The sequence below is a fragment of the Pelodiscus sinensis genome, chromosome 13, assembly GCF_052426305.1.
Source record: "Pelodiscus sinensis isolate ZL-2025 chromosome 13, ASM5242630v1, whole genome shotgun sequence".
In the NCBI taxonomy this organism is placed as follows: domain Eukaryota; kingdom Metazoa; phylum Chordata; order Testudines; family Trionychidae; genus Pelodiscus; species Pelodiscus sinensis.
This window is the reverse complement of record NC_143064.1, coordinates 14,982,390-14,997,778: the sequence shown is the minus strand read 5'-3', so window position 1 is coordinate 14,997,778 and position 15,389 is coordinate 14,982,390. Positions and strand designations below refer to the sequence as shown.

General features: G+C 42.8%; 1 protein-coding gene across 1 annotated transcript in view; it reads right to left on the bottom strand.

The window, feature by feature from the left end:
• Nucleotides 1-947: 947 nt before the first annotated feature.
• Nucleotides 948-15,389, bottom strand: part of MOSPD1 (motile sperm domain containing 1) — a 23,705-nt gene continuing 9,263 nt past the window's right edge. Inside the window, exons 2-6 of the mRNA XM_075941019.2 lie at nt 14,553-14,810; nt 14,284-14,359; nt 9,460-9,683; nt 4,693-4,854; nt 948-1,485 (exon numbers count right to left, since the gene is read on the bottom strand). Coding sequence (XP_075797134.1) covers nt 1,454-1,485; nt 4,693-4,854; nt 9,460-9,683; nt 14,284-14,359; nt 14,553-14,706 — 648 coding nt within the window. The 5' untranslated portion in view covers nt 14,707-14,810 and the 3' untranslated portion in view covers nt 948-1,453. The remainder of the gene's footprint in view (nt 1,486-4,692; nt 4,855-9,459; nt 9,684-14,283; nt 14,360-14,552; nt 14,811-15,389) is intronic.

Sequence of the window (15,389 nt, the reverse complement as noted above, 5' to 3'; positions counted from 1 at the left end):
TATATTTGTATGTTACATGTATTTATAAGAGACATTTTTTGCGTCAAACTGTAAAACTCATTCTATAGTTAAGACCCCCTACCCCTATATGCCATATACAGTAAACTTCTGATAATCCAGCACCTTTGGGACCCAGGGGGTGCCGGATTATCAGATATGCCGGACTATCAGAAGGGGGGGGCTATGAGGGGTCTGGGGTGGAGGGGAATGCCACCCCAGACCCCTCATAGCCCCCCCTTCTGATAGTCCGGCTCTGCCCCAGGCGTCCCTGATTCACCCGCTGCTGAAACTGACCAGCAGTGGCTGAATCAGAGACGCCTGGGGCAGAGCAGCTGGAGTGCTGCCGGGCTGGTCCGGTAGCGCCGACCCATGGCGCGGTGGGACCAACCCGGAAGCACCCCACCTGCTCTTGGGGACGCCTGGGGCAGAGCAGCTGGGGTGCTGCTGGGCTGGTCCCACAGCACCAGTAGCGCCGAGGAGCGGACCAACCCGGCAGCACCCCAGCTGCTCTGCCCCAGGTGTCCCCAAGTCAGCCACTGCTGAAACTGACCAGCGGCTGATTCCAGGAAGCCCGGGAAAGAGCAGCTCTGCCTCCGGCTTCCTGGAGTCAGCCGCTGGACAGTTTCAGCAGCAGCTGAATCGGGGACACCTGGGGTGCTGCCCGGTTGGTCCTGCAGCCCCGAGGGGCAGTGCTAGGGGACATATCCTGCAGCGCCCCAGCTGCTCTGCCTCCTGCTTCCCCGATTTAGCTGCTGGTCAGTTTTAGCAGCGGCTGAATAGGGGAAGCTGGGGGCAGAGCAGCTCCAATGGTCCGGCTGCCCAGAGCACTTCCGGGTTCCTGATGGTGCCGGACCATCAGGAGTGCCGGACCCTCAGATGCCGGACCATCGGAGTTTTACTGTAGTTGTTAATGATGTCTGGAATTGAGAATGAATTACTTTTCCATCTAAACATAACGTATTTATTTCATAGTTTTTAGTGATGGAATTTCAAATTTCATCTTAAATGACAAGCCTTATGAAAATGCTGATCATTCTGGTATTTTTACATAATATGTTACGTAGTAACCTCTGTACTTACAGCAAGGAATAAACAAATGAATCTTTCAGAATGAACAGTTTGCTTTTATAGTGATCAAACACTGATGTGAACATGGATTTAAAATAACAAATGTTGCTTTAATAAATTTTGTAGTTATAAAAGTTCCTTCAAAATAAGTTCACAGATGTCACTAAACATTCCATAGCTGTAACAGAAGCACCTCAAGAGTGCTTGTCAATTATTTATAGTTACATAGTTAAAATATATTACACTTCTGAAAGTATTTTAAATCACTGAATAATTTTTCTAGCATCTTAATGTGTCACATGGGAGTAAAAGGCAGTCCACATTCATGATGTGAATATATAGTAAGATAAGGTTGGGGATTTTTTACATCCAATTAAGTCATTACTCATGTCCTCAAGATAACCATAGTGATGAGACCTGAAAGACAAGAAACGAAGAATAGTTTAGCTTAACTGAATAAAACATTCAAAGTCAAGGCCTAGCTGTTGCCTGTCACAGGTCAGAAAACAAGATGAGTGAATAAATGTGCATAGTGAATTTATATTATACATATTTCACTTAAATTCAAAAATTACTCAATGTGGCTTAATCAGAATCAAAGTTTATTTAAAATGTTAGCTCTTTAGAACCAATCATGTTCTGTGAACAATTATGGATCAGATTTGTCTGGAAATTTACCTACTGTTGCTAGTTAGATTCTGTGCAGGGATCGTCTTACTTTGCATGTACAGTACTTAGCCAACAAGGCCCTGCTTAGTTGAGACTTTCAGGTGCTAAATGTTGCTGGCACCACCAAAACTAAGTAACTGAAAGATTTCAACTCTGTGCATTTAACTGCTCCTTTGTTTACAGACAGTCACAATGGGCGGCTTGTCTCCTGCCATGTGTCATCAATCAATCAATCATATTCACTCAGGCTTCCCCCAGCACCCAGCAGTGTGTATGTAACCAGCAGCAGAGCCATAGTGAATATGTTTGCTCTTGTAAACCTCCACTCATAAAAGCCTTCCCTATCAGCAATGAAGGAGACTGAAGAGAAGTGTCAAATTTGACTTTTTTTTAAGTTCTCTAGCATTAATTATGCAACTGCCCCTCCCCCCTTTAACAAAAAACAGGACTATGTAGCACTTTAAAGACTAACAAGATGGTTTATTAGGTGATGAGCTGTCGAGGGCCAGACCCACTTCCTCAGATCAAATAGTGGAAGAAAATTGTCACAACCATATATACCATATATATTATGGTTGTGACAATTTTCTTCCACTATTTGATCTGAGGAAGTGGGTCTGGCCCACGAAAGCTCATCACCTAATAAACCATCTTGTTAGTCTTTACATAGTCCTGTTTTTTGTTTCAGCTACACCAGACTAACAGCTACATTTCTGTCACTATTCCCCCCTTTAAGGCTGAATTGCTGATACTACATAAACCTGAAATGAGCCTACTCAGGTTTGGCACATTGAGCAATTTATTTTGTTTGACTTGGTTTGCTTGACCCTAATTTTCCCTCTGCCCCAGCTTCTCAAACAGATTATATATTGAATATAGATCTGCAAGCACAGAAGCATGTAATGCTGCCCCATGGTGAACCCTGTAATTGTTCAGCAGTGACTGATAGATGGCGGAGAGCACTGAGTCCAAAGGCAGCTAAACGCAGACCTGCAAGGAAAGTACTGCTCCCTGAACCAAATAATGTATTTCCACTGGAATGCTCGTGGTAGCCTCTGCCTCAGCACACTTTTAAAGTGGAAGTCCACAGATCATTAACTCGGATTATGGTATAGATCATATGAAAGTTTGCCTGGACATTGTGAGTTTTACATCATCCAGAGTTTGAAACTAGTTAACCAAGAGCTTGTCAGCCTGAATGCAGCTACAGGCAGTCCCCGACTTACGCGTATCCGACTTATGTCGGATCCGCAGTTACGAACAGGGCTCGCCCCGGAGGACACGGACTGCGGGACCTCGCGGTCCTGCCGCCCGTGTACTCCGGGGCTTTCTCCGCGTCTCCCTGGTCTGCAGACCAGGAAGACGCGGAGCAAAGACGCGGAGGGGCTCGGGGAGCGGAGCAGCCCGGGCGCGCCTGGGCTGCCTCGCTGCCCGAGCCCCCCCGCAGCTTTGCAAAGCCTCGGGGAAGCCGGCAGCGGGACAGCCCAGACGCCCCGCGGCTGTCCCGCTGCTGGCATCCTCAGAGACTTTGCTCCCCGTCTCCCTGGTCTGCTGGTCTCCAGCAGACCAGGGAGACAGGGAGCAAAGCCGCGGAGGACCCAGGCGGAGGGACCGCAGTGCGTCTCGGTCCGCCACCCACGTCTTCCTGGTCTGCTGGCGTGGGGGGGGGGCGCAGCTAGTACGCCCCCCCCCCCCAGCAGACTAGGCTTTTCTCTGGACGCCTGGGGCAGAGCAGCTGGGGCGCTGCCGGTTGGTCCCGCAGCGCGGCTTTGGGCGCTACTGGACCAACCCGGCAGCACCCCAGCTGCTCTGCCCCAGGCGTCCTGATTCAGCCGCTGCTGGTCAGTTTCAGCAGCGGCTGAATCAGGACACCTGGGGCAGAGCAGCTGGGGTGCTGCTGGGTTGGAGCAACCCAGCAGCACCCCAGCTGCTCTGCCTGAGGCGTCCCCAAGTCAGCTGCTGCTGAAACTGACCAGCACTGACTACAGGAAGCCCGAGGCAGAGTTGCTCTGCCCCGGGGTTCCTGGAATCAGCTGCTGATCAGTTTCAGCAGCAGCTGACTTGGGGATGCTTGGGGTTCTTAAGTTGATTCTGTATGTAAGTCGGAACTGGCGGCCAGTTTCAGCAGCGGCTGAATCTGGACACCAGTTCCGACTTACATACAGATTCAACTTAAGAACAAACCTACAGTCCCTATCTTGTACGTAACCCGGGGACTGCCTGTATAGGTCGTAATGGAAAGAGAATGTGCTGGGGATGGCCTGCTGCAGTCATTCAGTGCTCTAACTTGTAGGGTCTGTTTTAAGAGGTCTAGGATACAGAACTCAGGGCACACAGTTACAGGAATACTTCCCCATTGATAAGCACTTCATCCATTGACAAAACTAAAACTGTTCTTCATACTATGGCCTGGTTAACACTACACTGCTTGGTCAGCATAAGGCAACTGATCTCGACCAAATTATAGAACAGAGTGAAATTACTCTCAACCCTTTCCTCTAAGGGTGTGACTCAACTACAGGGTTTTTTCAAAAAAAGTGGCCTTTTTTCGAAAAAACTTCCCCTGCATCTATACTGCTGCCACGTTATTTTGAAAGTAAATCGAAAGAACACAGCAGTTTTTTCGACTGCAGAAAACCTTGTTTTACGAGAAATAAAGCCTTTTTTCTAAAGTGCTCTTTTGAAAACAAGCATTATGTAATGCAAACTGTGCTTTTTTGAAAGAGCATCCACACTGCCTGGGTGCTCTCTTTCGAAAAAGCGGCTAGCTTTTTCGAAAGTATACTGGTTGTAGTCTAGACGCTCTTTTTCGAAAGAGGCTTGCAGTCTAGATGTAGCCTAAGACATGAAAGTACATCTTCTCATCAAGCCAGGACTGAATTTCATAGAAGTTCCTTTGATCTACCCTTGAGCTCAGGTAGAGATTGAGTTAAAAAATATTTCCAAAGCACTTACCTAAAACATAAGCAGCTACTAACTTTTGATTCACACTTAAATGGAGGTAGAGAGGCACCAAGGATTCCACTTCCCCCAGTGTGGGCAGCATTAGTGCACCAATGCATACTATTCCCAGGAAGACTGTTAGTAAACTAGGTCCTGAAGAGGCAGATCTGGTTTCTGGAAAAGAAAATTGCATTCATTGCAATAAAAGTCTGCAGCACTTCAACTTTAAATGCTCGGCATTCTGGAAAAATGTGTAGAGTCCGTGTGTGTGAGATGCTGACGAATCATGGGATTTGCATTTGCCATGTTCCTTTCATCCCCTCATCTAGACTCAGCTCATTTCTCAAACTCTGCTGGGACTGATTTTAACATTTCAAAGCACCAGACTGTTTTCAAACATCATTTTTCCTAAAGGAAGACAAATTACAAACACATTTCCTTCTTTTCTCTTCATTTCCCTGGACCCAGCCCTCAAGTTAACACTAGTGGGAAGTGCAGGATCTCTGATCCTGTGGCACAGTTCTGGTCTAATAGTCCGTGATATAGTTGGAGAGTTGAGGATCCGTACATTGCACTGATGTAAGTCATCAGTTTCCAGAGCTAATATATTATGGTACCAACTGCAATCACAACATAGTGACTCTCAGAAGACCTTTTAGATATTATTATAGAAAATGTCATTGCATATGATCCTCTCTCCTCTTGCTGCCTATAGCGTTAGGCTCATGGGGATTAGGCAGCCTGTCTTACAAATGTAAAATGAGGAGAAATAATACCAATATAACTTTAAAAATTCCTCTTAAAACATATGCAAGTCATCATCGAATTAAATGTTTTCAACAGGACTGGTAGCACATTTAACCAAAACATACTAATAAAACCTTTAAACAATGGGACACCATGTAGTTTCGTTTTGGTGAATAATACTGGATGAATATTGCGGGTAGACTGCAGTTCTGTAGACCAAATGACAGAGTTGGAGACAAAGGTACAATGGACACATTATTTATATGGAGGTAGTACAAAGATACTCTCTTCCTAAAAATACTGTAAAATAACTCAATAAGACGACTTTCTTGGGGTTTAAGAAATAAACACTATCCCTCTGTCGGCAGAAGCATTAGAGGTTAGCTAGGTTATCCACAACAGCTCTCTTCCCTCTGAAGAACTGTAAATATATTTTGTTATGCTTTTATGACATCCTTGATATTTCTTTACATTACCAGTGAAAGTGATGCTTGGTTATGGTAAGAACCTTAGATGTCTGCCCCACTTTAATCATTTTATACCTCACAGAAGCTAAGTATCAGAAAAAATCAAATGTCAATAATTGCTTGAACAATCAATTAACATGAAGATTCTAGTTAACAAAAATGCATCTACAGATATAGCTTACAAGCATGATGTCCCCTCATGGGAAAAATTCTTAAACTTTCAATTTAACAGTAAATTACAGAAATTTTCACTGAATATAAAATTATTCAAAACCTATTATTTGTTTACTGGGAAAGATATACATAGTTGGGATCCAAATATAAAGGTCTGACTGGACTCTCAGCAGGAGTTTGTCTTGATGAGGACAAAATGAGCTAGCTAACACATAACAACCTAAAACTCTAGTGCACCAAATTTTAATTAGCATCTGCTAGTAGGTGAACTGAAGCTGCCTAAATTAGCTTCCCCTTGATTTCAACTTGATCAGCTCATGTCTGCACTACAGCTATAGAACACTAACACAGTACTAGAGAAAACATTACCGTTTACCCTCATCTAGACCTACTAGAGAAGACAAAGCAGAAATGGCCAGGTCAATTTTGATTATTTACATATAGCTAGAAGGTTGTGACCATTCCTTTCAAGTGAGAACTGTCATCCATGTCCTTGCCACCTTTAAGATTTGATGACTACAATAGGAACTACAGTTTAAACCATCTAAAAATGGAAGCCGGAACAGAATGCAGCAGACACTTTGTAAGTAAAGTATCTTACTTAAACCATATTAAACCAGCACACAGTGATCTGTTTTGTCTGCTTATTGGTTTCTGGATGAAGTTTAAAATGCTGATGTTGACTTACAAAGCCCTAAATGTTTTACTAGAAGGGTCTGTTGGCTGCACAGTCTCAGCGAAGTCTCTGCAACATGGGAATTCAACCCCCTACTTGGTCCTGGATCAAATGCTCACAGGACACACTCCAAACTCATCTCTTTCCCAGGCATTTATGGGTGGGAAAACTCAGAAAAGGGGTGGGGGAGAACTGGAATTTGGAAACTGCCCAGCTTGAACTGAATTTTACTGCTGCACTTTTAGGGTATTCTTTGTGATGTGTTTACGTGATGTTGACGGTACCTAAGGTGTATGGCTAGTTGTCCTTTTGAGCATCTGTACAAATCTTGACAAATAAACCAAATAAATGAATAATCAGGGCTCCATCTATATTGAACGTCTGTCTTGGTGTGTGTGCAAAAACTCCACAAGCACCCCATGTTCTGCATTGTAGAGGCTACTCTCTGTTCTGCAGCAGACAGTTGGAATTTGGCTTCACAGCGCTGCCCAAACCCATTCCTTTCCCAGCGGTGGAGTCCGACTGCCTATCTCATTGCCACAGACATAGCAATGGGATGTTTCAGCAATGCCTGAGAATGTACCAAGCACACAGACTCCATTCCCTGGATTTGTTAGGAGTCAGGATCTTGCATGGCTGACAGTCTGCAAGGGAAAAATATTTAACAGGCTGCATAGCCTGAAGAAGTCTCTGTTTATTTACAGTGTCCTATACCAGATGCTTCAGTGGAAACCACAAGGAACCCTGTAATGAAATAGCCTGCCCACAGCAAAGTTTCTTCCTAATCTCTCTGTGACTGATTTATAACTTGTGGCATAAGGGATCATGTATGTGTCCGATTCAAATTTCATTGAAGACAATAAACATGCACCACTGGGTTTTTGGGATCAGACCATTTTTTACACTATCAAGTGGGTGCACTAATGCATACAATATCTTTTTTGAAATTTGTGCAAAGATGCATTCACCCGAAGAAAACAACTGTCCCATGCCAATTTGGGATTTATATAATGCTAAAACAGTTTATGACTATTTTGTTTTTACAAGAGGAATTCTCTCATGAACCATTTTTCAGGAAAGTTGTGGGCAAACTGGAGAATGTCCAGAGGAGAGCAATGAAAATTATTAAAGGTCTAGGAAACATGACCTCTGAGGAAAGACTTGAGTTTGTTTAGTCTGGAGAAAATGATAGGCCTGACAATAGTTTTCCAGTATATATATATATATATAAAAAGGTTGTTGCCAAGGAGGAGGGGGAAAAGATTCACGTTAACTTTTGAGGATAGGATATGAACCAATGGGCTTAAATTGCAGCAAGGGATTGTTAAGTTAGGACGTTTTCCCTAATGTCTATCAGAATAGACAAGCTCTGGGACAAACTGACTAGGGAGGTTGTGGAATCGCCATCATTGGAGGCTTTTAAGAACAGGCTAGACAAACACTTGTCAGGAATGGTGTAGTTATATAATCCTGTTTGGATGCAGGGGACTGAAACAGATGACCTGTTGAGGTCCCTTCCAGTCCTACACTTCTATAATTCTATGCCAAGTTACTATCTCCGCTAGTGCTTTTGATATATTCTGTTGTAAAACTAGGCAAATCTCTAGATGTCTGGAAGATGTCTGCATATCCCCAGGGGTACCTATATCCCTGGTTGAGAATCACTGGCCTAAGCACACCTACCAGTGGGCCCTGAAGGTAAGACAGCCTAGGGAATGCCTATTTTTGTGAATCTTGCTGGGGCTCAGATGTGAATTAGGCCTTGTTGGGCAGTGTCAGTACGTTAATGGGGGAAAACATAGGAGCCATAGTACCGTAGGCTCTTAGATGGTTAGGTGGCAGCCGTGCAGGGCTTTTGTGCAAGCCAGTGTTTCCTAAATGTTGGACTTAGGTGCTTAATTGCCACCTTCGTGCCTAATTGCCACTTTCAGCACATACTTTCCCCCATTTGCATCCCATCCCTGCTTTTTCTGGAATTAAGCTATCAGAAGTATTGGCAGTGGTGGGGGAAAAGGTGCATTTTCAGCCAGTCTAGTAAAGATTAGAATTTCTAGAAGACAACAAACAATGAGTTAATGACCCTCCCCACTCTGCCATTCCTAGTTAGCTACAGCTCATGCTTCATCCATGGCAACTGGTACATTCTCTACTCTCTAGTCTATACTACTGCATGAGCATAGAAGGAATTTAGAACTCAACTTTTCTGTACATTTCAGAACATGGCATACAAGTTCCACGTGTGGAAAATGTTTGGCTGTATCAACTGCTGGTCAGAAGGTAGAGAATTAAAGTTCTGAAACAGACAAAACTATATTTGGAGACACACATTGATAGAACAAATTCACTCCAAGGGCACCGTCCTGCAATCCTTTTGTAGCCACATCTGCTGAAGTCAGGGGCAATTTGCTTGTGTAGTAGGACTGGACCCTTAAAAGATGCATTACCTAAATAACCACAACTCTGGATAGCACATGTAACTTTAGGGGCACAAAGTAGTTTATAGCTCTCTCATTTGACTAAAGAGGAATAAGCAAGACAGCAATAGTGTGAGCTCCAGAGCATTATAACCACTCTTCACAATAACTAATGTGCTCTTATATAAAGCCTACATTGACTCCCTTTTTACTACCTTTCTTATAGTGTAACTTCTTTCCAGTCATTTCAGCTGCACCAATTTGTTTGATCCAGAAGAGGATTAGGTAAGACTTTAACTACCTGGTTGACACAAAGTCTGCTCAAAAAAGACACTTTCAGTCAGATGTTCTTTTATTCTTTTTTCCTCCTCTTCCTTTTGCTGCTGCTCTTTTGAAGATGGAAGTAGTGTAGCAATGACCTCTTTTCGCCCCAATGCTTTCCTCTGGCTTTGCTCAGACACTTGGAGCCGGAATTTGTCTATCACGCCATAGTGACAAGCCCGAACGTCTCTGTGACGAATCACACTGCAGATAAAAAAAATTATCAAAACTTTTATAATTTTTTTTAAAAGCTAAAATAATTATACTCAGTCACAAAAGCTCTAGTATTAGGGCCATCTTCAAAAACAAAGAAATCTGCTCTAGGAATTCCATCTAGATATGTAGTTAAACTTCTGCAGAACTTTTCACTGCTCTATGAATCTCTGACATTCTGATTAGCAACCTGCAACTGACTTGCAACAGCCAGAGCCCTACACCCAGCCAGCACTCTGTTCCCCGTACAACCGCTCCCCTGTGGTCATTCAACAGCATGAATGTCGCTGCTAGCAGACCCCTCTCTTTCCATTTGATTAGAAACAATCAGGTTCTGGGCACATCCCGTTGTCCTGGCACAAACAAACCCTGACCTTGCTTTAAGTTATGATAGGAGGAAGCTGCATACCAAATTTGGTGGTCCTAGCTTCTCTTGAACAAGCAGTCTCACAGACAGATTCTCTCAAATATACAGAAGATACCCACAAAGGGATGTTATTAAAATACTAGTTATGCCGAAAATTAACTTGTAATTTAAGTAGGGCTTTCAAAAGGGAACAGAACGTGACAGAGGTCTGAGATACATCCGCCTGTAAACCATGTGCTTATTGAACCTTGGAGCTTCTTTGGAATCATAACCTCAGAATCAAATGAATTTGGCCATGATGGCATTTCATCAAGTACATTTATTACACCCATGGCATGACAACTGCCATTTGGTGAAGCATGGGCTATCTTGAGTAGATCCCTGAGCAATGAAGGTTTGATTCTGCAGTCCTTACTCAAGTATGCACTTTTGCTTACATCAGAGCTGAAGTTTCAAGCCTTTGATTTTTTTTAAGGTTTCTTGTGTTGCTTTAAAATCTTTTCTATTGTTAGTAGCATGCTTCTACACATCAGCATAAGCACAGCATTATATAAAGATTCTGCTTGAGCATACACAGTCACTGTCAAGCAAATAGATGTTCTCTATAGGCCCATATAAACAGATACATTCTTCTGTTTCTTACTGGAGAGCAGTGCATAATTAGAAGCTCTGTAAAATATCAGTTTATCTGGCAAGGGGCCCTACAAAGAGAGCACAGTTCATATCCTAACCTCACAGCAATGAATAGTCCCAAGAACATTAGCCATACTGAGACTACATCCCCCAAAATAGGGTCAAGTATGTACTACTGAAAAAATATTCTTGGAGAATGTAACTAAGGAAACTAATGTTTTCTGAGATGGATGCAAAGATAATCAATCACAATTTCATGAAGATCAGCTACAGACCAGAATGACCCACTGAATTACAGTAATATAAACATTCCATGCACTGGTATGGGTTGATCATTTTTGTGTCTAACAGGATTGTTGTCCCTACTCACTGATGTTTTTTTTACTGGTAAATGCTACTTGGTTATTCCCTTGAAATTCCCAATAACTTCTGATGAGGCTACTGAAACCATACCAGATAGGCTCCTTATAACAGAGTATTGTCATTTGCTTTGCAGTGAGCCAAACATAGCCCAGAGGGGGCGGAGTGTTTTTGATCCCATCCTCCATTCTCACTCTGCCCCTTCCCCCAAACTCCCACAGTTGCCACACATCCTCCCAAGTGTGCCATGTCCATGCTCCTCCCCTGGCCCAAGAGCTTCCCGAACACTGTGAATCAGCTGTTTTCAGTGAAACAGCTATTGGCAGCACTCTGGAAGTACGGGGCGAGCAGGGTAGAAATTGATAAGTGGGGCCACCAGTGAGTGAAAGGCACGGGACTGGGAGGGAGGAAGTTTGGCTGCTCATGGATGCTCAATACTCACTAATTTTTCAGATTTGGCACCTATGGACTCAAGAGTGCATTACTAGTAGGTTTTTAGTTAATTTTAGGCCCGAAAATATAAAAAATGCTTTTTGGAATACATAAATGTTTAATTGGAAACCCTAATTTTATTTTTATTTATTTATTTTGGATGCTCATGGAGCACAAATTGCAGCCCTGGTCATGTAGATCTGCATGAAGCTAACAGAAGAGAAGCCAAAACAGGTCAAGCTATTTTGAATTAAAGGAATATTTACCAATTTGTTCTTCCCTGAATTACAGCAGTCCATTCTGATAAATCATGATTAAACAAAAGACTTAAGTCTTATTTAACGTTTGGGCTATGTCTACACTGGTGGTTTCTTGCGCAAGAAAATCTTGCGCAAGGGTTCTTGCACAAGAACACGTCCACACTGCCATGTGCGTGCTGAGCTTTTGTGCAAGAGCGCCCATGGCAGTATGGACACTCTCCTGTGCAAGAAAGCTTTGATGGCCATTTTAGCCATAGGGCTTTCTTGCGCAAGAAATCCTGCCAAGCGTCCACACTGCCCTCTTGCGCAAGAGGGCTTATACCTGTTAAAAAAGAGGGTAGCTCTTGCGCAAGAAGCCCTCTCTTACCATGCTGTACTGTAAATTTAATTGCGCAAGAGTGGGCGGGCAGTGTGGACGCTCTGTGGATTCTTGCACAAGAATGGCCATACTTGCGCAAGAAGCCGCAAGTGTAGACATAGCCATGGTGATTTCAAAAGTAATGCTTAACTGACCCTCAACCCTTCTCTGAGTGAGTCGGGGTCTAGGAAAGAAGAGATTTTTTTTTAAATGGTAGATAAGAGTATCTTCACTAAACAGGGCAGCAAAAATATACTGTTACGTAGACCATGGAAAGCATGCACACAGGTTTTCACTTTGCCAATCTGCACATAATTCTTGACAAAATAAATCAATCAACCTTAGGACTGCTGATCTCACCAATCCTAGCAAACAAACAAACCTCATCATAGAAAAGTATTTTAGTGTGGATCATATTATTAAGACTTCCATAAGTTTATAACTATCCCATAGGATCTATGCAACACCTATCCAATCACCCTGTTTAAAAAAAAAAAAAAAAAAAAAAAAAAAAAAAAAAAAGGAGACAGCAGAACCCAGAACTATATTTTTAAAAGATTACTGTACACTTATTAAAATAATATTACAATCTAAATGTTGTGATTCAGCACCCCTGATTCACTGTTTGGGGGTGGGTTGACAATACATAAAATTTAGCAACACGTGTGTTTGCTTGTTAATATAAGGATAGGGACATAATTCAAAATGACCTTAGCAAGTTAGAGAAATGGTCAGGGGTAAACAGGATGAGGTTTAATAAAGAGAAATGCAAAGTGCTCCACTTAGGAAGGAACAATCAGTTCCATACATACAAGATGGGAAGCGACTGTCTAGGAAGGAGCATGGCGGAAAGGGATCTAGGGGTCATAGTGGACCACAAGTTGAATATGAGCCAACAGTGTGATGCTGTTGCAAAAAAAGCAAATATGATTCTAGGTTGTATCAACAGGTGTGTTGTAAGCAAAACTCGTGAAGTCATTCTGCCGCTCTACTCTGCACTAGTTAGGCCTCAGCTGGAGTACTGTGTCCAGTTCTGGGCGCCACATTTCAAGAAAGATGTGGAGAAATTGGAAAGGGTACAGAGAAGAGCGACAAGAATGATTAAAGGCTTAGAGAACATGACCTATGAAGCCAGGCTTCATGAACTGGGCTTGTTTAGTTTGGAAAAAAGAAGATTAAGGGGGGATATGATAGCGGTTTTCAAATATCTAAAAGGGTGTCACAAGGAGGAAGGAGAAAATTTGTTCCTCTTGGTTTCTGAGGACAGGACAAGGAGTAATGGGCTTAAAGTGCAGCAGGGGAGGTTTAGATTGGACATTAGGAAAAAATTCCTAACTGTCAGGGTGGTCAAATATTGGAATAAATTGCCAAGGGAGGTGGTGGAATCTCCCTCTCTGGAGATATTTAAGAACAGGTTAGATAGACATCTGTCAGGGATGGTGTAGACGGAGCTTGATCCTGCCTTGAGGGCGGGGGGCTGGACTCGATGACCTCTCGAGGTCCCTTCCAGTCATATTATTCTATGATTCTATGATTCTATGATAACTTTGCAGTTCGATAAGATTCACGTAGAATCTGTTACTTGAATATATAAAGTATTTAATTTTATCTGGATAATTTAGAATTCCTAACAACTTGTGTAAGCACTAAGTTATTCTAATATTCAACAAAGTGTAAATGATGTACAGGCTTAACCTCTATAATTTGGACTTCTCTAGTCCAGCAACATCCCTGGTCTTGCATCGTCAGTGACCCCACGGCTGCTCTGGGGATGGAGCATTCACAGGAGAAAAAAAAAACTGGACTAGGGCCAGCAGCATTGCTGGACCAAGGAAGAGCAGAGATCTAGCATCCGAGGGGCCAGCAGCAGAGCCCCGGCGAGCCAGGAAAGTGGGGTTCTGATGGGCTGGGACCCAGGCCAGCAGAGCCACATAGCCTCAAAGCCCAGGTGGCTGGCAGTGGAGTGTCGCCAGCCAGGAGTGGAAGGACCAGCGTTGACCTCTTCTGGTCTGGCAAATTCCCTGGTTTGGGACTAGCCATGTCCCAAGGGTGCCAGACCAGGGAGTTTCAATCTGGTCTGAAAATATGCCTTTTAAATACTAGTGGAGGTTCAGATATATAATTAACTTTCAGTTATTCAAATTTTCTAGGGTTAGAGAAAACTGAGCTATTTTTACTTACATATCAACACAACATTGTGGCTTCACTGCACCTGCAGCATCGACAACAACATATTTATTTGGAGTTGTGCAAAGAACTGAAATGAAAAGGATACTGGTGGTTATATGGCATAAATCAGCAGTAGCACAAATTTTAATAAACAGATTGTAATAAGAGAGAAATCTGAATTTCTGCATAACCCGATAAGTTTTATAACTTATGTTTGTTATATAAATTACAGGTAAATGGATAAAGGAAACCTTAAATGAAACTAAACCTAAGAAACCCACCTTTAAATTTTAAGGCAAACTCATAAGGGTTATATAGGGTCAACACCTGTTTGTGTGTTGACTGGTCATCTGCATAAAATATAAGCTCCGTAGGAAACACAAAAACAGGAAGATTTCCTTCCACTATCTCTGGCTGTCTTTTTTGTTGCTGCATTGGCACCGAATCCTTCCTGCTGCTTCTTCTGCTCTTATAATTTTGTATCCCAAACAGACTTTTGGTTTTGAGTCATTTAAGAATTCCAACACATTTTGGCAATTCTGCAGAGAAAGAAAATGAAATGATGATTGTGTTTGTTTTCACAAATCCATAGAACCTCATCAGATGGCAGATACATAGATACAGCACTCGACATTTGGTTTTTAGCTTGTTTATAATTATTTTAAGTGCCTTCAAATATGTTTAAGCCAACATAACTCTACTCATCTTTGACATTTACATCCATTAAAAAAACCCTTGCAATACAGTAAGGCTGCGTCTAGACTGGCATGATTTTTCGCAAATGCTTTTAACGGAAAAGTTTTTCGGTTAAAAGCATTTGTGGAAAAGAGTGTCTAGATTGGCACAGATGCTTTTCCACAAAAAGTGTTTTATCTGCCATTTTCGCCATCGGGGCTTTTTTGCGCAAAACGGTTCTCCGTTGTCTACACTGGCCCTCTTGCGCAAAAGCATTTGCGCAAGAGGGCTTTTTCCCTGAACGGGAGAGTCATTGTATTTGCGGAACACTGACAATCTTACATTAGATCGTCAGTGTTCTTGCACAAATTCAAAGCGGCCAGTGTAGACAGTGTAGACAGCTTTTGCGGAAAAACTTGCCAGTCTAGACGCAGCCTAAGTGA